The following is a 22,138-nucleotide window of genomic DNA, read 5'->3' as shown; positions in this document are numbered from 1 at the left end:
ACAACAGTGGGCCATAAAATGCCACATTTATGGTGCACACAATATTAGGGAAGGGACCATCGATGTGGACAGTGTGCCAAGAAAAATAAGGCAAACTGACTTGCTCCTTGGAATTAAAGGCTACATTATTATGGTGCAGTAATAAGTATTGTTTTTAAAAAGGTTCCCCTTCAATAAACCCCCACAACTTTCCATGTTATTTAAGTGAGGGAATGAGAAACAGCTTCTAAGCATTTACAACATGTATCTCCTCCACTGTCTGAATATGAAATTAGAATGTGTCATGATATTTGACAAGAAGTGTCCCCACCCACACAGTGTCAACCTAGACTACCACTTAGCAATTAATCTAGTAGCCCAGTGTGGAAATTCCCCATGGAGAAAACAAGGCTCATCTCCACTGAGCAAGAACTTGTAGGCTGTTTCCTGTAAGCCAGCCGGTGTAACCCAGCTTGTTCTCCAACAACGAAGATCTTGTTTTCACGCATCAGAAGAGCAGAGCAGCCTTCTTTCTTGGTGTATTTGTCAGCTTCCTCTTTCAATCATATAGGAAGGTCACCGATTTTGGAACAGGCAAACTGGCACACCATGAAAAACATTTATTGAGGGTCCATTATCATCACATGCAGGACACTATTCCAGAGGCTGGGGATATAGCAGTGACCACACACACACACACACACACACACACACACACAGCTCCTCTGCTCACAGGGCTTGCACTCTAGTAGGGACACACCCAAGTTTAATACGACAAATGACCATTTTGCACATGGGAGACAAGAACCTTACACTGACTTTAAACAGTGCAAGAAAGCAAATGCATGAAATACAACTGTTCAGGCAAACAATAAAGCTTATATGACAGAGACAGGGCTTTTGCTTGATGAGAATCCTCAGTGTCGTTCATGAAAAAATGATCCCCTCTGCATGTGGATGCCAGCGTTCCTGTCGTGCTCATCTCCTGGGAATAACGCCCAGCAGTAACTGATGCGACATAATGTTCAGCTGTGTACTGGGATGACCTGGATTTAAATCTTAGCTGGAAACTCAGTTAATCTGAGCTTCTGATTTTCTTTATGGGAAAATGCTTTGTAAAATAAAAAGTGTTCTACAGGCAGACGGGATTCTTCTTCTTCTTAATAATGTGGAGAAACCTCAATCGAGAAGGTCCACATTAAAGAATAAAATACTGAACACTTTGGATTCACCAAGTCTTTACCCGTAATTTTTTATTTGGAAAATTAAGTAGTTAAATGCTCACTGTAAAGAACACAGTTTATTATTATTATATAAGAATAAAGGCCCAATAAACTCCTCTTTCATCCTTCTTAGGAATAACCACTATTGACAGGTTAGTGTATGTTCGTCCAGATCTTTTCCTATGAATATAATTTTTTTCCTAAAACACGAGATGTTACACATTCTTTTCTTGAATCTTGCTAAATTTCATTCTGTAATCTGTAACAATTTTTTAACTGACTGTACTTTTTAGAGCAGTTTTAGTTTCAGAGCAGAACTGAGCAGAAGAGGCAGAGATCTCACAGACGCCACCCGCCCGCCAGCACAGATCCACGGCCTCCCCAGCTGTCGACATCCCACCAGAGTGGGGCACTTGCTACAGTCGACAGACCTACACGGACACGCGCCATTACTACCCAAATTCCACGGTTTACATTAGGGTCACTCTTGGTGGTGTACATGCTATCGGTCTGGACAGATCTATAATGACAGGTACCAACCATCACGGGAACACACGCGTAGCAGTGTCACTGCCCTAAAATTCCTCCATGCTCCCTCCTTCCCCAGTAACCCCTGACAACTGCTGATCTTTTTACTCTCTCTGTAGTTTCCCCTCTTCCAGAATGTCAGACAGTTGGAATCACACAATACGCAGCCTTTTCAGTATATCTTATTTCACTTGGTAACATGCATTTAAGGTTCCTTCCATGTCTTGCTCATTTCATCTTCGTGCTGAGTAATATTCATTTTCCGGAGGGACCATAACACATTTACTCACCTCCTGAAGGATTACTTGGTTGCTTCCAAGTTTTGGCAATTATGAATAAGATTGCTACAAGCATTGGTGTGCAGGTTTTTGTGTGGACGTAACTGTTCCACTCTCCTGGCTAAATGCCACGTAGTGTCGTTCATGGATTATATGGTCAAGAGTTTGTTTAGCTTCATAAGAGGCTGCCAAACTGTCTTCCAAAGTGGCTGGGTAATTCTGCAGTCCCACTAGCAGTGATGGTGGCAGTGCCAGTCCCATCTCCAAGTGCTGGAGAGGAAGGAGAGATCCTGGTGCTCCCCATCCTCACCAGCATTTGGTGTTCTCAGTGTTCTGGATTTTGGCCATTCTAATAGGTGTGCAGTGGTATCTTCTGTTGTTTTAATTTGCAATTCCCTAATGACACACAATGTTGAACATCTTTTCATACGCTTATTTTCCATCTGCATATTTACTTTGGTAAGTTGTCTGTTAAGGTCTTTGACTTCAACAGTATGCACTGAAGAGCAAACAGGCTGTTTGTATCTACCTGATAATTTTTGATGGCTGCTTAGTATTCCTGCATGGATGTATCATAATCTATCTGACCATCCGCCTACTATGGGGCACTTATGTTACCTTTTAATTTACCCCCATAAATAATGCTGCAATGAACACAGATTCTTGGATTCTAATACAACAGTTTATGTAAGATATCTTCCCAGAAGTGGAACTGCTGAGTGCAAAGGTATTCAAGCTATTCAGTTTTCATGGATTCTGCCAACTTATCATACAAAAGGCCACACAAAATTATACTCCAATTTATTTCCTCATGCCTTTTTATTCTCTTAACTTGGATTCTCTAATTACTGTAATTAATAGTATTCCTAATATACGCTTCTCCTCAGCTATGACAGTCTATTTTAAAACATTCTTAAACAGCTATTTGACAAAACTTTTCATGAAAACAAAATTTTAATACAAAAATTGAAGGAAACTTACTAAAAGTTATACAAGATTTACTCTGACTGTATAGTGTCTGAAAAGTGTTGGAGAGGAAGAACGTGTTGTAATTACAGAAAACAACTGCTATGCCATCTTAACCTATACCAAGAATGCAAACTTTTCCATGAAGCACTTCCTGTCATAATTGGAAAGACGGCTCCTTTAAACACAGGCGGATTTCAAGGTACTCAGCCTAATGTTGTTTTGATGCATAACACTCTTCAGACAATACTACAAGAAATCAACCCTGGAAACTCTGGAGACACTACCTACTGTATAAACCACATTTCCTGTTTTTAACCCCTATGCCCCAAATCAGTTATCACTCCCAGTCTACGGGTAAAAATAGATTCAAAAATACTATAAATATCCCACAATGTACTTTTTTTTATTGTCAAACTGAAACACTACATGAAAAAACTTTGGTGTATTTTTTTCAAGTAAATTATCTATTCAATTATACTCTGAACACACATTATTGAAATTACTGCCTAATTAAAAAAAAAAAAGATAACCAGAAACTGTATCACTATTAGTAGAACACAGAGAAAGTCCTAACCATTCTGCAGCAAAATCAGCTCTTGGAATAAAGAAAGAGTTTTCAGTTCCAGGTCTTCTTCAGGTTTTAGTGCCCTCATTCCCAAACTGATGAATGTCTTTTGCCCTACAGTGGATTTTGTCAAGGACGATGTGAGGAAAGGACACCCTTCCTATGAAGCACATGAATGGCACCCTCACCCCCTTCTGCTTTCTATTTTCTATCCCAGGATTTTTTTTTTTTTTTTTTCATTGCTTTCATCAGTAGGATCTCCTACTGATCAATATGATCAATCTAAAGAGGAAAACTCCTTCCTTGAGAAAAGAGAAAACGTTGCCAACAGTGAAAATAACAGTGAAATGGTTACATGGCTTATTTTTTTCCCATCTGTAAGGAAGACTTTATATTCATAAGACTTTAGATGCATAAACTTCATAGACAAAACAGCTTTCAAGACTCAAATATAAGCAAGTGGAAAAAACTCTCCCCTCTCATTTCAAAATTTAAAGTCTGATGCGGAAAACAGACCATGAATTATCCTAATATAAGATGTTACAGAACTCATTATACATTTAGCGTAGAACACGTTTCACAAACTTGATACACTGAATTTTAGACATAAAGGTAGAAAGTTAATTAACTTAATATAAACTGACAAATTAAACCATTTGTTTCAATTTAGTTTTTTGTCAGAAATTTTTTTTTCATTACAAGGAAACTTCAGTTAGAAAAGTGAAAGTGACAAGAAAATGGGATTCATTCTACATATGCAGATGAATGTGCTTGTTTCATACTGTGAGGTGTTACTTTTGGACATCTACTTCATCAACTGGCTTGGGTTAACTGTTCGATTTTCACAGTTTCAAGAAGGTGTTTTGTTCTTTGTTTTTAAAGATTTTAATGAGCTGAGATCAAAACCAAGGAACGCCATGAGAGAGGCAGGCCTGGAAGCAGGCTGGGCTCCTGGCCCCTCGTTTTGCAGTGCGGTCCCCGTGACCAGATGAGTGAACACTGGGAAGGGCTCCTGCCATGGCCTGGCACGCGAGATGGTGCAAAATGCCGGGCAGCACCGTGACTGCTGCCGAGTGGCTACGGCCTGCCTTTGACTGCAGTCATTACTGTGGAGCACAGGAGAGAAGTTACAGGGTACAGTCCCTATTCTCAATATGGGGTTCCATATGCAGTTGAAGAAATAGCCATAAAACCTTCCAAAAAGAAAACACCTTGAAATTCAAAACAATTTTGAGTAACAATAAAATGGAAGGCAAAAAAACAAAACAAAACAAAACAAAACAAAACAAAAAAACTACGAAAACCCAATTGCTAAAAAGCCAATTGCTAACTGGGATTTTAAAGTCCCATTTACAGAGTAAGAAATCTAGGCAGAAATGCGTATCTTTTCGAAGACTAATTTTTGAACATGCCACAAATCTGTTTAGGTGACTAAAACAACAAAACACTGGCTTTGCACCCTGTTGGGACTGATGACATTGAAGTGTGAGGCCAAGGGAGGGCCGGACGGGGGCGTCAGCACTGAACCCAGCCCCAGCTGGGCAAGCCGCCCACTTGCAGGGGTGCAGGGGCCTGTGTTTCTGAAGCTGTAATGCCAGCTTACAGTGCACTCCAAGGACGCCACCAACGAGGCACACAGGCTCAGGGCAGCAAGGGCAGGAACAGTGCCTCATTTCACAGATTTGTTTTTTTTCCTAAGAAAATCTCATTCAAATACTGAATTCCATGTTGCTTATTATTTCTCTTGAGATTTTTATTAGCAATTACTCATCTGTTCTTCCATCTTCAGCATCAATGCTTACTTGCTTCACTCCACCAAACTGGCTGCTTAGTGCCTGGTACACTGCTGTGCAGATCCTTTATCCAAAAATGAGTGTAACCCCTTTACTCTTCTCTTCCTGGGATCTTTATCGTTCATTAACCGTTTTGCCATACTTGGAAACTCTCCCTCACGGGTCAGTGTTTGTCAGAAGGGCAAGGTGCACGTACACACAGTCTTCCTCCTCAGGGTGAAGCCACTGTCCGTTTGTCAGCAGGGGAGGGCCACCAGATCATGGTCCTTGAGCCCCTTCTCAGCTCTGTTCATAGCACCTGGGACCAAGGAAGGCCCACAGTACTTTGCAAACTCATTTCCAGTTGGTCCATGAACAACACGGGTTTGAACTGCGTGGGCCCACCCATATGTGGGTTTTCTCATGCCTCTGCTGCCCCTGACACAGCAAAACCAACCCCGACCCTCCTCTTCCTCCTCATTCTACTCAAGGTGAAGGTGACGAGGATGAAAACCTTTATGATGATCCACTTCCACTTCATGAGTAGTAAATGTATTTTCCTTTCTTATGATTTTCTTAGTAGCATTTTCTTTTCTCTAGCTTACCTTAAGAACACAGAATACGGTATATACATAAAATATGTAACAGACTGTTTACGTTATTAGTAAGTTGTCTGGGCAACAGCAGGCTACTCCTAGTTACATTTTGGGGGTGTCAAAAGTTAAACAAGATTTTAGACTGTACGGGAGGTTGTCACCCCAACCATCTGTTGTACAAGGGTCTATTGTATTTACAGACATTAAGATACACAAAACGACACCGTATTGTTAGCCCTGTGCTCTGACCCATGCCCTGTACGTATGTTTCTGGGTAAGAGTGATAAAGTTAGAATTGGAGAGGAAAAGTTGGGCCTAGCTCTCTTACTTGAGCCAGTTACACTGCCTTTCCTGATTCTCCAAATTCTAAAAATTTGCCACATGGGGAAAACGGTATCTAACCCCAACACGGCTGGTGTGAAGATGAAATACAAGAATGTATGTGAAAACGGTAAGTAAACTGTAAAATATCTTCATTTGAAAATGGACCAAATGAAACACCCGAATCAATCCATCAGGTTTGCAATATGAACCAAAGCAAAATGTCATCTGGCATTTTATCTTCAACAATGGATGTTTAAACCCCACAAAACAGGCCAGCTCCACGACTCTTGTGTGTCCAGCTCCCATTTTCAGGTATTTCCAGCAGAGCTGTTGTGAATACAGCTGCTGCTGCCTTTTGGTGGCAGGAACACTCACTCTCCTGGGTGCAGGCTGGAATGGAGCTGGGTCACTGCATGTGTTATCTTCAGTGTGCTCCAGTCCCCGCGGGGAAGAGCCGGGCCACCCAGTGTCCACAGACATGGCGAACCAAGGGCACGGCGTGGTGACCCACGGTTTATGTGCCATGCTGCTGCCCACGGCCCGGTGTCCACGAGCAGCACAGCTCCAGTGAAACAAAACGATCTGCCAAACCTGTTTTCCTTATAGCAGAACATGAAAAAGGAAGCCACAGCACAAACCAAGGAGGAAAATGAGAAGGAAGAAAAGTCCAAGCACACACACCAATTTTTCTTTTCATTAATACAACCCAACCGTGGAGCACAAGAATATTCACTTCTTTCATATCCATCACATTTAAAGTCCATGAAGGCAGCTTTTGTGATTTCATAAAACCTCTTATTAAATTCCTTCAATACACAAACTAGATAAAAGTGATGTGCATTCTATGTATAATTCTCCAAGTCCTTATTACTGTAATCATAGACTGTCATACCATTTGCAACCAGAAAGGACAGCAATTTCAAAAAAAGAAAAATAGGTTTTCAGATATATTATATTTATGAATTTACTCTGGTTGTCACTCAAACATGTTGATTATCACTATGTGATATTATGAGAAAATGGGAGTAAATTGATCCAAAAAGAATCTAAGACCCCATTAAATATCCTCTGCAATATAAAGATTTTAATAACATTGTCTTTAATTTGCTCCCATAGGCATAAACTGCTTTGTTGATGTTTCTTGCTCCACACACTTAAAAATCTAGCCACAAACTGAGCTTTTTACGCTAATTGTACTATTTTTAGACTCTTTATACAATGTAGAGTTTAAGCACATTGATGAGCTTGCTTAAAAATGATGTATTTTTGAAAAGTGTCAGGAGGCAGAGGCAGAAGTCCCAGTTTTGTCAACCAAATGCTCTCTGACGGCTTTAGACAATGTTTCACCTGGACTTCAGTTTCCGACTGTAAAAGAAGGGTGTGACAGGTCTTCTCAGCCTCTTTCAGGCCGATAAGAACCCTTTTACTGTGGTCTCTTAGGAAATGTTCAAGTCGATTTCAATAAACACTCAAAATTTTTCCACCTTGAAGGTGTAGAATAACTAGTAACTATTTATTACTACTACGCTGCCCTGTAAGTATTTTGGGGTTTGTTTTTGCTGCTTACTAAGAGAAGGTGGTTAAGAAAATTGGAGACGATTACCCAGTATTTACCGAGTACCTTTTATCTTCAAGGTTCTATCCTGGTTTTGGGAGAAAGTCACAGAGATGGCATTTCTGACCTCAGAGTAGAAAACAGGAAACATAGAGAGAGTTGCTCTGTGGTTTAACTTTCTTAACAAATTCTATCAGATGCTCATTTTCTACTAAAATGAGTAAATCCATGCGCTGCTCCCACCTTCCCATGCCCTGAGCACGTGGTTTGGAGCCCCTGGTGTGCACGTGAGGCTTTCTCAGGAGCTGCAGGGTGAGGGCTGTGAAGACACAGCTGCTCCGGGCTCCAGGGAGGCCAGTGGGGGTCGCACCTGGGGCAGACGTCTGTGAGAGAAGCCCACGGGACGCAGAGGCCAGGGGAGGAGCACACACCACAGGCAGATGTGTGGGGCAGGAGCTCAAAGGACAGAGAACCAGCAGGTGCCCTGGGTCAGGCCTGTGATGTCCTAGGAGGAGGGGAGGAGGGTGGAGTCGGAAGGGAGGAGGGAGCCAGGGAGGCAGGGCCCTCTGAGGGCAGAGGAGTTCTCAATGAAGTTCCGGAAGCCAGTGACCAGATCAGTGCATGTAAACAGCTTAAAAGAAAAAGTTAGGTACTGGTGGCTTCACTCCAAACGAACAGTTCTTAAAACTGCTTTCAGTTCTAGCCATAATAAAGGCATTCGAATGATGTTGCTTTTGATGAAACTATAAAGATTTTGGCTTTTATAGAATATCATGCCAGAAACAAATTTATAACATTGTTATGGTATAACAGCAAGAACACTTGGAAGGCACATTTTTCAGTTGAGCTCTAAGAATTACTTTTCCCTTGCCCCAGGTTGGCAATTAAGAACTACAACTCACTTACCCCCCACTCCACCTCACCCTACCCCAGAAACAAAGAAAAACAGACACTGAAAAAACAAACAGGCAAATAAAACCAGGAAGGTAGGTTAGGAAACGTGGGCATTGAAGGTAAATGAAAATAGATGAAAAAAAATTCATGTCTTAACATCTTTCTGTCCTGTCCACACAGTCTTCTGTCCTCCCTGTCTGTCCCCTGGTCTTCCTGCCGCCGCTGTTGGTCTCTTTACAGTCCTTAGAATGTCGGCACCACAGCGGGAGGCAGGCTTACCCCGGGACCGATGCCCTGACGTCCTGAGCACAGGCAGCAGGTTCAGGGCTGAATGCAGCCGTGTGGCTCCAGGGTGCCAGGGCACATCGCGGTCCTGGGAGGGAGCAAGGAGCCAGAATGACTGTAACTATACGATTTCCAACAACAAAGGAGACACACACACAGCCGGTGGGTGTCTGCAGGGAGCACAACGTGGCTCCCGGGGGTTTCCTTTAGGAAACTTGCCTGTCCTTAGGTTCACCATTGTGATTTAATCCCTCAGATTCTGTTAACTAAACAGAATCTGTGACTAAACTACCACGGCATATGATGACTTAGTTTGTTAGGAAGTCCAACTGTAACATTTGGAAATCATCTGAGCCTCAGCTGTCTACTGTGATGCATGTTATAAACAACTGGGAAAGCACAACATTTTTCACAGTTTTCCAGTTCAAAGGAATAATTTGGAACTGTCTATAACCCTCCACTAGTCCAGTGCACTCCACCCATCCAAATACTGAGACAACCCTGAAAGTGTTTCATTAAATCTCACCTTACTGCAGCGTGCAAATACATTAAAGTTAATCAACTGGTTTTGTTCCAGCAGGCCATCTTTGTTCCTAATGCGAGGAGAATACACATTTCTAACTGTGAACTAAGGCTCTGGTTCTGGGGCGGCACTGGAGTGGAGGGAAGACAGCTGCTAGGCTGCGCGTCTATGAAGACCATCCAAACGGCGGCGCTCACGGTCAGCTTTCAACGTTCCCACGCACAGAGCTAGCTTGTCTAGTCCCATCACTGGACCCCTAGCCCCAGCCCAACAGAGCCACGGGGCACAGCTGGCTGAGCTCGGTCATCATGTGTGCAGACACCAGAGGCTTCCCTGGCTCTGCAGGGCAGGCCTGAAGCCAAGGGATCAAAACAAAGGCAGGTTTTCCAACGCCCCAATTGTTTAAGAAAAGCAACAAATGCAGGGCTAACATTCACACCAAATGTAGCCAAGACCAGGAGGAAATAATAGCTGGGATGGGGGAAGAGGATGCCAGGACGGTAGCATCTATGCAAGTTCTGTCACTATCTGTTTACCACAGGACGCACAGTTGTGAAGCGTGTAAATGAGTTTTGGAAAGAGTCCCTCTACAATGAGATAAACAAAACCAGGTTAAGTGAGAAAAAACCCCTAACGCTTTCCACAGCACCTTAGAAGAAGTCTAAATTCTCAGAGTTCCTAGTACAGATATAGAATATGACAGAAGGAACACGCACACCTTCCCCAATGCCTCACTGATGGAGAGACCACGGTTGGTTGAGGGTAGGGAGGCAGCCTTTCTCACCTGCCTGGCAGGAGCGGGTCCAGCTGGCAAAGACTTCTGAATGGAGGTGATGGTGCTGCTGGAATATGAGAAGCACCAGGTACCATGACTGTTGCTGCTACAGTCCATCCAGCTGTAGAACTGACTTTGGGGTGAGACTGAACGAGATCTATGGGGTTAGAAAAAGCCAGGGGGTAGGAGTGGACAGAGACACAGTGTGGAAAGAAATAAAGGAGAGGAAGATGTTCATACTTCATATTCCATCAATTCCTCCCAACGGCTGATTCTACTGAGGCAAGGAAACCACCATGAATGTGGAACATGGCACCCCACGGCACGGCCGTACTGTCAGGACCCAGGGCCCACTTGAAGAGACTCCCCCAAAGGGGGCACAACTAAATCTAAAAAAAACCAAAAAACCTACTACAATGAACTGAAGCTTATCAGATTATGTTTACATCATGACTTCATAAAGGTAATCAAAAAATAAAAAGTACTTTAGTAATGACCTTTGAGAAATACTAGGAAACCAACTCATTCTGAAAACTGCTAACTAATCAGGCATCTATCCTGCCCCTCCTGTGTACTTCAGAGCTTAATGAAAAAAATTTATTTAGTGTTCCAGCTAACAATTATTATTTTCAATTTCTAATAAGAAATAATTATGAAAACAATTACCAATGGTGCTATAACCATTAGATGAAAAGTTTATGGTGAACTTTTAAAGGTATACAAAGCTGATAACACTTGAACTCAATTTTCAATCTTATCATCGAAAACAGAGACAACCAAACATAAGGCATCTCCTGATGGAAGTAAACAACATAAAATCAAACCTCAAACTGATAGTTTCCTTATTAACCACAAATTTATAGGAAACACAAGGGACAGAGGAACAGGTTAAATGACACCATGAGGAAGCTATCTGAAAAATCTAGAATGTGAGAATATCTACAGAACAAAGAACCCCATTGATTCAGCTAAAGATGGGTGGGTAACAGGGAAACAACCACTTCGCTGAGCACCAAAAGTGACTCGAGAGAGGTTTATTTTTCTTAATTAAGAGACGTGTCAACCAAAAGTAATGTGTAGACCTTGACTGAATCCTGATATGAACAAACTGTCTAAAAAGCTTCTACGAGAATTTGAACATTGACTAAATATCTGATAAAATTAAGGAATTACTGTTAACTTTTTCCAGATCTGATAATGGTATTATGATTATGTTTCTTTAAAAAAAATCAGTCCTTATCTTATGTGTGTATGGATGAAATGATCTAATATCTGGGATTTACTTCAAAATAATAGATCTCAGAGGTAGTGGGGAGCCCAGGGGCACAGCAAACAAGATTGGCCATGAGATGATGGCTGCTGAAGTTGGCCAACAAGTCAACTGGATTTGTCAGACTGTTCTGTTTGGATATTTGTCTGAAAATTTCCATAACTGAAAGTTTTTAAATGACTTGGACTGTTTATTTGTACAATAGTATGCTAGTTCACCCTGATGCCAAACAGCATAGTTTATAGCTATCAATTTAATACATAATAAATACTTCAGTAGATAAGACATGCAATGAAGAAAATATGTAGGCCATGGGTCATCCTGAAGTTAATAAATTTCACATTTAAGACCATTTGAGCCAAAATCTAGCTTTATTGGAAAATGCTTGGCAGACCAAGAAACTATAACCAAATGTCTAAAGCACTGTACAAATGGTTTTACAGCACTGACTCTAATATATCAAACAGCTTATAAATGAGAAGAAAATGTCTGAAAACAAGGAAGTTTAACTGTGTTTTTTTTTTTAAAGATGACCAATGAAAATTATACTCCTTTAGAAAATGTAAAATCGCTTTTTGCTTTAAATAGACTAAATACAAGACTATTAACGTTTACCTCTAAACTTTTTAAATGTAATTAATAGTAGTCCTAGGAACTGACAGTTTTCCATCAGAGTTCAGTAAAGAAAAAAAGATTATTGACTTAGGCTTCTGTCTTCAGAGATGAAGTCCACTCAGTTGGTATCCGTTTTGATCAAAGCAGAAGTCGGAAAGCGCCAAAGTACTCAATGACAAGGACACGGGAACCCTGTGGGGGTGGGTGGGTGACAGGAAACCGCCACCCACTGGGCACCAACACCCACAGGCCACACTCGGAGATGAAAACAGATTCTAAAGTGTCCCAACGAACAGCACGAGAAATATGATGTTCATGATGGCACCCTTAAAATTCTGTGGGGCTCAAAGAGTCTTTAGAATAAAGAAGAAAGGTAGAACTACATTTAGGAGATCTTTGGTGTTACAAGTATTTTATAATATTTGAATTCTTTTTTTTTTTTGAGACATGGTCTCCGTCTGTCACCCAGGCTGGCGTGCAGTGATGGGATCTTGGCTCACCATGCCTTCATCTCCCAGGCTCACGCGATCCTCCCACCTCAGCCTCCTGAGCAGCTGGGACCACAGGTATGTGCCACCATGCCCAGCTAATTTCTGTGTTTTTTTGTCAGGATGGGGTCTCACTATGTTGCCCAGGCTGGTCTCTAACTCTTGGGCTCAAGTGATCCACCTACCTCAGCCTCCCAAAGTGCTGGGATTACAGATATGAGCCACCATGCCTAGCCTCGAATCCTCTGTAAATGGGGGGCAGGTCCATGTTATTTTTGGTTATTTATCCTAATTAATAATTAATAAACCAAAGTTCTCTTTTTGACGTTTATTGAATAAAAAATAGTTGACTCAATTTGACTTTCTGTTGAAAATAACTATTAATTTACCAAGGGTAAATTTGGTATTTTATTGATGTTATTTTCACCTATCATTATGGCTTGAGTAAGCCTTACCAAGGCATTAACCAATCAACTAATAACTGAATCAATCTATTACTGGATGCTTACTCCAAGCCAGGTGCCTTGCTAGTCATGGATACAGAGAGGAGACACCAGCAGGAGGGTTCACATCCAGACAGGTGGACCAGCAGAACAGAGTGTGGTGAGCGCTGTGAGCTGGGCTGGGCTCAGGTGAAGTGATGGTGCAGCAAGTGTCTCCAGGCCTCAGGCAGGCCCATGGGGACTGCAGAACAGTGTGCGGGGAGCGCTGAGCTGAGCTGGGCTCAGGTGAAGTGATGGTACAGCAAGGCGTCTCCAGGCCTCAGTCACGTCCAAGGGGATGAAAGGAAGGTCACGTGAAGGCAGCAGTGTGCTTGAGGGCATCTGGGAGAGGGAATGCTGGGTCTTTGAGGACTAGCAATGGCCCAGTGTGGACTGAGTGTAGACGACCAGGAACGGCTCGTATGAAGAGATGAGGCTTCAGAGCTAAGCAGGTCAGCACATGATCAGTACTAAAACTGTTTTCCTCCAAAGGCTAGGGGCCATTACATGACTGTGAGGAAAGAAGAAACCTGAACAAAAATGAATTTTCAAAGAATATATCAGCAGGATTTGAGGATGTGAGACTGGAGAGGAAGACATCAGATAGGGGAAAAAAAAAATCTGTTCTGATAGGTAATATCTGAAAATCTAAATCTTACAGGTAAGATAAAGAAACCTGACAGGTAAGAGATGGGATAGAGCTATCCAGAAAGTGATATTTAGAGCCTCTGCTGGCCAAGGGGGTGTGTCCAAGTGCTACCAGTTCGGTGTCTTTCAAATGGAGAACATTCAGGGCGCACTCCTGAGATGAGTACCCTGGCTCCATGATCCTGAAGGAGAACACGAGTGCTCACCAACCTGGTCAAGTGAGAACGCAATGCTTCCCTCCTACACAGTACTGTCGGCTTCTCTTTTTATGCTTCAAACCTGGAAATCAGAAACTGCTATGTGAACAACGTGGAAAACCTGGAGACTGCCTTGTATAGAACAGACTTGGTAATATTTGCAGACTTTATGAATGAAAAACAAATGTCCTGTCTGTACATGAAGTATTTTATAGACACTGAGTATACATATTAAGAGATTAATTTCACTTTATTCTACTCTTGCTGTTCCAAACATGTATATTTTCGTATCTGTGAATTCAGGTTAGACTAAGTTTAAACAGGGCAATGAATGTATGGTTTATTTTGGCAGGTGACAAAGTATAATTAGGTCTTTAAAAAAAATTGTTTTCTGAGACAGGGTCTCTCCCTGTTGCCCAGGCTAGAGTGCGGTGGTGCAATCGTAGCTCACTGTAACCCTGAAGCCCTGGCCTCAAATGACTTTACTGGCGATATCAGTAACTCATATGATTAAAATGCACCTTTCTAAATTCCTTTTAAAAATGTTCAATGGGGAATGGAAAACTACCTCTATTTTGTGCTGAACCGATAATGTAAATACAATGTTATTATTTGAAGGGGATGTCTGCGGTAGTATGAAGGTGTGGGTGGGGTGCAGAGCTGAACTAAGACATTACGATTTAAGTTTATCTAAATGCTTCAACCAAAACTGAAAAAAGCCGCAAAGGGAGGAGAACTTGAAGTTTAATTACGTTAAACAGAGGGCGTAGCTCTGCTTATGGATTTATTTTTTTATTGATAGAAAAGAGCAATACATGTTTAGTGGAAAGAAAAATGTCTTATAATCCTTATTTGGTCATTCCTTAGGACATTTATTATGGGGAAGAACCACCAGACTCGGCAATGACTGTAATTACACAGAGGTGTACATGGCCCCTGCCTCTGGTCGTCCCATGACTACCAAATACCACGGCACACCTACATCTACGGAACAAACCTGCATGCTCTGCACATGTGTCCCAGAACTTAAAGGAAAATGAAATAAAATAAAACAAAAATTTCAAACATTAAAAAAAGAAATAAATCCTACTTGGTCATAATGAATTAGTGTTCCACTGTATGGACAATAGTGCTTTGATCTGCTAAAAACAATTGTTAGAATTTTTTGGTCCAATGTTCATGAGGAACACTAGTCTGTAATTTTCTTTCGTTGTAATGTTCTTGTCATATTTTTGATTTGGGGTTTTGCAGGTTTCAAAAAACGAGATTGAATATGCTTCCTATTATATTTTCTGATAAAGTTTGTATAAAATTGGTATTGTTTATTCCTTAAATGTTACATAGAACTTATCAGTAAAATCATTTGGATTTGGAATTTTCTACAAAGAAAGGTCTTTGATTGTGAATTCAACTTATATATAGACATTTTTCTACATCAATCATCTTTTAAAACATGAAAAATCAAAACCCAAAAAGTTTGTCTTTTCTATTTTTCCCACATATCAACCATTTCTGATACTTTTTTCTCCTTTCTTTAGATTCAAGTTTCCATCTAGTGTGTTTCTTCGGCTGCATCCCTCTGTGCCTTCTGCCGAAGTGCTGGGCACCTGCCGCAGCAGTCGTGGACAGCCCTCAGATCTGGCTGCTGCAAGCTCCCCTCCTGTAGGGGTTCAAGCGCCCCCTCCAGTCTGTCTGCTTTTGATGGCTCTCCAGTGCTTCTCACAGCTGGTTTCTATATTCTGTGTAGAGTTCAATTTTTAACTGTGGAAGGGTTAGTCTGATAAGTTCTTCCTCTATTACTGAAACCAAAATTCCTCTGAAGGTTGTACTTTTTATTCTGTGGCAGTTCTAATTAAGAAAACATGCTACATTTTGTCATTAATTTTAGGATAGTTCAATCACGGGCTTGCATAAAGGCATTGTAGAAAATTTTTAAGTGTAAGATAGTGCTACTACTAAGCTAACTTTATTAGCTTTTTCTTCATAAATTTAGCCAAAGTGGAATGTATTCCATTTTCAAATGTCTAATATAATGTTGAACATCGTTCAATGAGTGTTCTTGCAATGACTAAAGTCTTTCCTCTAGACTGACATGAAGACATGATGGCAATAAGTCAGCAGCTAGGATTCCTGAAAATATCAGGAAAAACTGTCAAACGACTTGCTGAAACCTAAATTCAGCAGGTATGCCATTTCTCTGTCAAACCAAGTGTGTGTCCAAGAAGAAAACAAGTGAGTATTGTATGTGCCTGTTCTTTGTGGGCATGCTGTCTCCATGAAGTTTTTCATTTCTTTAAAATATAGAAATTTCTTTTTTAAAAATAAAAATACATCTATTCCTCCCCAATATTTTTAAAAGCAAAATTTTAAAGTAGAAAATTAAAGTTTTCCAGCATGCTCCTTCCTACCCCCTTTCAAGACATGTTTATGCATGTCAAATTGTACATATGAAATTGACACATTGTTTTTTTCAATAAAAATGAGGAAAGAATGAATGCATGTTTCCTTAACCAACATATTCTACCAATATATGGACAGTCCCCCACATTATCCATCTCATCCATTATAAAGAAAGCATAGTATTTGTTTAGATATATAATACATTATTTAACCAATTCATTACTAATGGGCATTTAGGTAGTTTTTCAGATTCTGCATATATTAAAAAATGCTTCAATAAACATCACTGCACATAATTCTTTACTTACTTCTGTAAAACTTTCCTTAAGATAAATTCTTAGAAACAAAACTTCTAAGTAAATTCTATACATATATATGTGTGCATACACACACACACACACACGTATGTGTACAGCTGGGCCAGTTTACACTCCTAGAAAGATGATGGAATAGTTTGTTTCTTTGTACCTTTGCCAAAAAGCAGGTATTGTCAAGCTTTACAATATTTGTCAATCCAGAGGGCTTTAACAAAATGATACCCCAACGGTATTTTAAATTACATTCTTTGAGAACTGATTAATTTTATCCTATTTTTATATTTATTGGCTGTATTAGTTTTTTTTGTGAATTTCATGAACTTGCATCTATTCTACCAGCATATCTACCTTTTTCTTTGTGGATTTCTAATAGAGGCTGTTTGTTGTCTAGCAACACAGCACAATGCCTAAAGTTAAGGGCTGCCTGGATTTGAACTCGGAACTCCTACCCCACCACTTCCTAGCTACATGACCTTGAGCAAGTCACGTAAGCTCTTTGTGCTCAGTGGCTTCATCTATAAAATGAGAATAAAAATACTGCTTACTCCTTGAAGTGTTGTTATACAGATTAAATCAGGTGATTTATGCAAAGCCCTCTGCCATGTCCATGGTATATGTGCAATAAATGCTGACTACGTTACTAAACATGTACACAGTAATGTGTGTATAAACGCATATATAAGGCATATATGTACGTATAAATTCACATACACATGTAACATACAACTTATTTTATAGGGACCCCAAAACATTTTGATGATCCATTTTCTCAGAGAGCTACATTAAACTTTGAGGTCTGTCTGTAGTTTCCGCATTTTTTGAAAATCAAACAAAAATTACAATTTCTCCTTATCTCTATTGTTGTAGCATTGTTCTTATTCTCTAGAAATTCTACGCTGGACCTGAGCTTTGAATGATTTAAGTTACAGGATCTGACTGCGCAACGTCTCTCGTAAAATTCAGTGAAAACATCTGCAAGACACATTCCAAAAGGCAGAGATCTTAAAATAAAATTCAACAAACATGGACTTGAGAAGAGCTGTGTTTCTGCCTCTGTCTCCATAATTAGATTTACATTTTCTTTCTCTTCAATTTGCTGGAATGTGCTGCTTGGCACACTGCTTGGACAACACACAAGCCTCACTCGCTGACGGAACTAACTGTGCGTCCCCAGCCTGTGCTCTGGCGCGTCTGAGGGGTGGGAGGTCACTCTACTCTAGGTTATATGCATCATACATGCAAGCAACCAACTCTGCTGTTAGTTTTAGAATGGTCCTAGACATACTCATGTCACAAATTATGTAAAGTTTTCCCCTTCCCAATTTCAATTACTATAATTAATATAAGAGCACTTGAATTAAAAATCAGTTCACATTTACCTACAGAAAATGATTGTTTAAATTCACTTAGTAAACATCTTTAAATAATATATATTAATTTAAATTTTTATGACTATTTGACAGAAAAAATAGTTAAAACCAGTATTTAAGAGAAACTTAAAGAAATACTTTTTTCTTATTTAATGTTTCAAAGACACGAACTTCAATGTGTATTTGTAAATAAAGACCAACAGTATTCTTAATTTATTTAACAATTATAAAATTCAAATACTAAGAACTCTTAATAATTGTGGATAACAGAACAATTAAAATCTTAACAGCAGTTCTGTGACTCAGAACTAACCAGAATAATCTTTACTGACATATACACAAATAAAGAGGTGACACCAATTTAAATATCCAACGGTAAGATTTTAAAAAACATAGCTATGGCTTTAACGGTATCTCTTCTTGAATCATGAAATTAATCAACTGGATTTTTTTTTTAATCACTACATACAGTATCGGAAACTAAATTTATTGGTAACTACAGCAATAAGTAATCAGTTACCCATATGATTTGCAAAATTCAGTTTCTAAAGAAGAAAACTGTGAAGATAATACTAAAGTTGTTAATTGAAATTATTTTGGAAGATTAATAGTCAAACTATTTTGGTTGTTCACTTTACACCAGGTCTCAACTTAAGTCAGCTTTAAACAAACTAAAAATCCCTATATGACTATGCAAGGCTGAGGTTCAGTTAGTAATCATGAAGTCAAAACTACACAAAGAACAGAACTAAATAGAGCTTATAAAAGTGAAACGAGCACCGACAGCTTCTACGTGTTTTTGGCACCTGAGAAAGAGTCAATAAATTGCGGACAGTATGGTGTCATGTGTCATTTGCTTATGAAAGTTTATCTTAAGAAAAAAACAAAACCAAAAAACGAAGCTATGTTTAAAAAAAAAAAAAAAGCCTCACCACTTAATGTCACACATCCAGAAGAGTCTTAATTTTGTATTGAAGATTATCTGAGGTTACAGACTCTTATTTAAGATCAATCTCAGGATTACATTTAGGCTCTGATCCTAATTCACAACAGAGCCTTGCACTAGTTCAATGTCATGGCTGGAAAATAGGAAGGTCATAGAGAAAGGACTCTGGGTACCTTAAATCAATCCAGTGAGGACTTGGAAATCCACTGGGTGCAGCAGAAACCTAAGATCCCCGTGAGTCCGGCACTGCCTGCCGCTGACCAACCCCCCGCGCCCCAGTTACTGCTCGCTGAAGTGCCGTCCCAGGATCCACAGCCATGTGATGGCGGCCACAGCAGCCCCTGCACTAAGTACTGTGACCTAACGACGCCCTTCGGGGAACCGGCCCTCAGAGATGGCTATATCCCGAAGACACCTTGGGGCGGGTGGATGGGGAAGACCTGCCTTCCACCTGACAGACGTGCTCGACGGCCCTTGCCTGTGTCCGGCATACACTGAAAAGCAGCGGGTCTGAGACAGGGCTGGCGAGGAAAAGTCTTCCTCTGCATCAGGGCAAATAAATCCTCTTTCTCAGTAACATTCCGAGATTTCAGTGGCGACAGAGAAGAACCACTTTGTTGAGACTGAAACTCGGTGGCCTGTTCTCAATTGCTATAGTAATCACTGAAGTGCAGGAAACTCAGAGCGGCTGTGCCATCATTTTTTCTCTATTCTCAAAGAAATACCACAAATGATTTAATAGCCTTGAACACAACCAAATAAGATAAGAATGATTTCAGAGTGAACAGTTAATGTACTTACATGCGAATCACAGGAAAATATATGAACTTTAACAAAATTCATTTAAACTACTATCCAACAATAGTTCGGTAATAGTTTAAATAAACAGATAGAATTGCTGATGTGTTAGATGTGTAAACAGTTAATGTACTTACAAGCTAATCATAGGGGAAGATATGAACTTTAACAAATTCATTTGAACTATTACCGAACAATGTATTACTTTTTGCACGGTGATGCACATTGTTCAGTAAGAGTTTAAACGGTTAAATAGATGGAACTGATGATGTGTTAGATATGCCTGACAGTTGCATTTTCATTGAAATGCACTTGCTGAAATTTAGAAAGTGCACACAACTGCCACATGAGAATTCACAAAGGACAAGAAAATGACTACTCTAACGCATTTTAATTCGGCAAATATGAATATCCACTGTGGACTGTTTATTAACAAGTGAATCAGAAGAACATTGGAAACTAGCACACTGTATGATGCACTTTCCTACCGAAAAAAATTTTGAGAAAAATCAGGCAAAAGCATATGGCAAACACTTGGAAGAGAAGGAGCAACTGGCACATTTAGAAAGATGGTATATTATTATAGAAAACTGCCAATCTTCATTTACTCCACAAACACACACACAGTATCAGCTGAGTGTCAGAAACTACACTGTGCTAAAATCTCTGAGAGCAAGAGGCCCCAACGATGGCCTTGTGCTGAGGCTGTCCAGCAAAGAGGGAGACACCACATTTCCTGTGGGCACAGAGAGTTGTAGGAACTGCTCTGGGAGCACCATGGATAGAGGTAGGCCAACACGACCTGGAGACGTGCAGGGGATGGGCTGGGTGAGCTCCCAGAGGACACAGGGCCTGGAAGGGCAGGAGAGGTTAGGAGAGGGGGCAGAGGTGAAAGGGACGAGGCACAGGGTTCACAGTGCACGAAGCACCCAGCCTGCCTGCTGCCTGGGGGAGCCCGTGGAGAGGGAGGTAACTCGTAGCAAGCACAGGGAGTACTGCTGGCCCTCTGCATCTGTGGCCTCTGCATTTGTGGCCTCCACAATGGTGGCTTCTGCATCTGTGGATTCAACCAACCATGAATAGAAAATATTCTGAGGGGAAAAACCGGTGGTTGCATCTGTACTGAACATGTACGAACTTTTTTCCTTGTCATCACTCCCTAAACAATACCATATAATAACGATTCACAAAGCACTGGCATTGCATGAGGTGTTAGAAGCAAACTAGAAATGATTTAAAGCACACAGGAAGATGCGCGTAGGTTACATGCAAATATGACACCACTTCCCACCAGGAACTTGAGCTTCTGTGGAATCTGGTACCTGTGGGGACGCCACCTTGTTGAGAAGTCTGGGGTAGGCTTCTGGGAGAATGAGCCTCCCTGAAGGATTTTCAGCAGGGGATTGAAAGGGTTCAACTTATATTTTAGAAGGATGAGCTTTTCAAAAAGGCAGAGGTTGAGTTCAGCTGGAGAGGGGCTGTGGGGCGGAGCACTGGGGCAGTGGGCAGGCTGCCAGGGCAGAGGTTGGCACAGCACAGCTTCCCAGGTTTTACTATCATGAGAAGATATTGTAAGAATTTTAAGTAAGATACTGATAGAATCTGCCTTAGACTTTAAAAGGATGTACTTTGAGGGTATGAACTGAATGTGGTTTGGGCACAGAAAAGTGTGTGTACGGAAAAGCACAGGAGGAATAAAGGCTTGCATGACTGCCATGACTGTGAGCTCAGGAAATTCAGTAACTGTGGTCACATTAAGCAACTGTGGCTAATTTAATGATCCCCGTTTTTAGACTTTTGGCATCACTATATGTGAACACTATACAATAAAAACCAAAGGTGTTTAAACAGTAAACAATTTTATCATCGTTTAGTATAGGCACTATACAATACAAACAAAAGGAGGTTAAAGTGATGAGTTAAAACAATGAAGTTACCAAACCCGTTAGCAACTCACTGGTGCATCTGCATCTATGTATCCACGAAGAACCCGTGTCCGACACCAGCACGACCCCTTCTACACAAACCACTCCTCTACAAAAGTGCTGACTTGTGTCCGATAGCAGCACGACCCCTTCTACACAAACCACTTCTCTACACAAGTGCCAACCCATGTCCCCGACACCAGCACGACCCCTTCTACACAAACCACTCCTCTACACAAGTGCCGACCCGTGTCCGACACCAGCACGACCCCTTCTACACAAACCACTTCTCTACAAAAGTGCCAATGGGCAGCTTGGTTTTTGGTTTTCCGCATTTTTTCATACAAAGAAACAACTACTTGAGCAATCAAAAGTTTGATTCAGAAAGCAATAGTTATTTTAAAAATATATATTTT

The 22,138-nt window shown here is 40.7% G+C and overlaps 1 protein-coding gene across 6 annotated transcripts in view; it reads right to left on the bottom strand.

Moving 5' to 3' along the window:
• Positions 1-22,138, bottom strand: part of EXOC2 (exocyst complex component 2) — a 194,979-nt gene that overhangs the window by 20,226 nt on the left and 152,615 nt on the right. The window contains exon 24 of one of the 6 annotated variants that reach the window (XM_026456821.2): positions 12,826-13,651. The exons of the other annotated variants lie outside the window; for them this stretch is intronic. Within the exon in view, the coding sequence (XP_026312606.1) occupies positions 13,575-13,651 (77 nt within the window). The 3' untranslated portion in view covers positions 12,826-13,574. Of the gene's footprint in view, positions 1-12,825; positions 13,652-22,138 lie in introns of those variants that run through there. 6 annotated transcript variants of the gene reach the window in all.

This window comes from Piliocolobus tephrosceles, chromosome 5 (assembly GCF_002776525.5).
Source record: "Piliocolobus tephrosceles isolate RC106 chromosome 5, ASM277652v3, whole genome shotgun sequence".
In the NCBI taxonomy this organism is placed as follows: domain Eukaryota; kingdom Metazoa; phylum Chordata; class Mammalia; order Primates; family Cercopithecidae; genus Piliocolobus; species Piliocolobus tephrosceles.
This window is presented reverse-complemented; position numbering and strand designations above follow the sequence as displayed.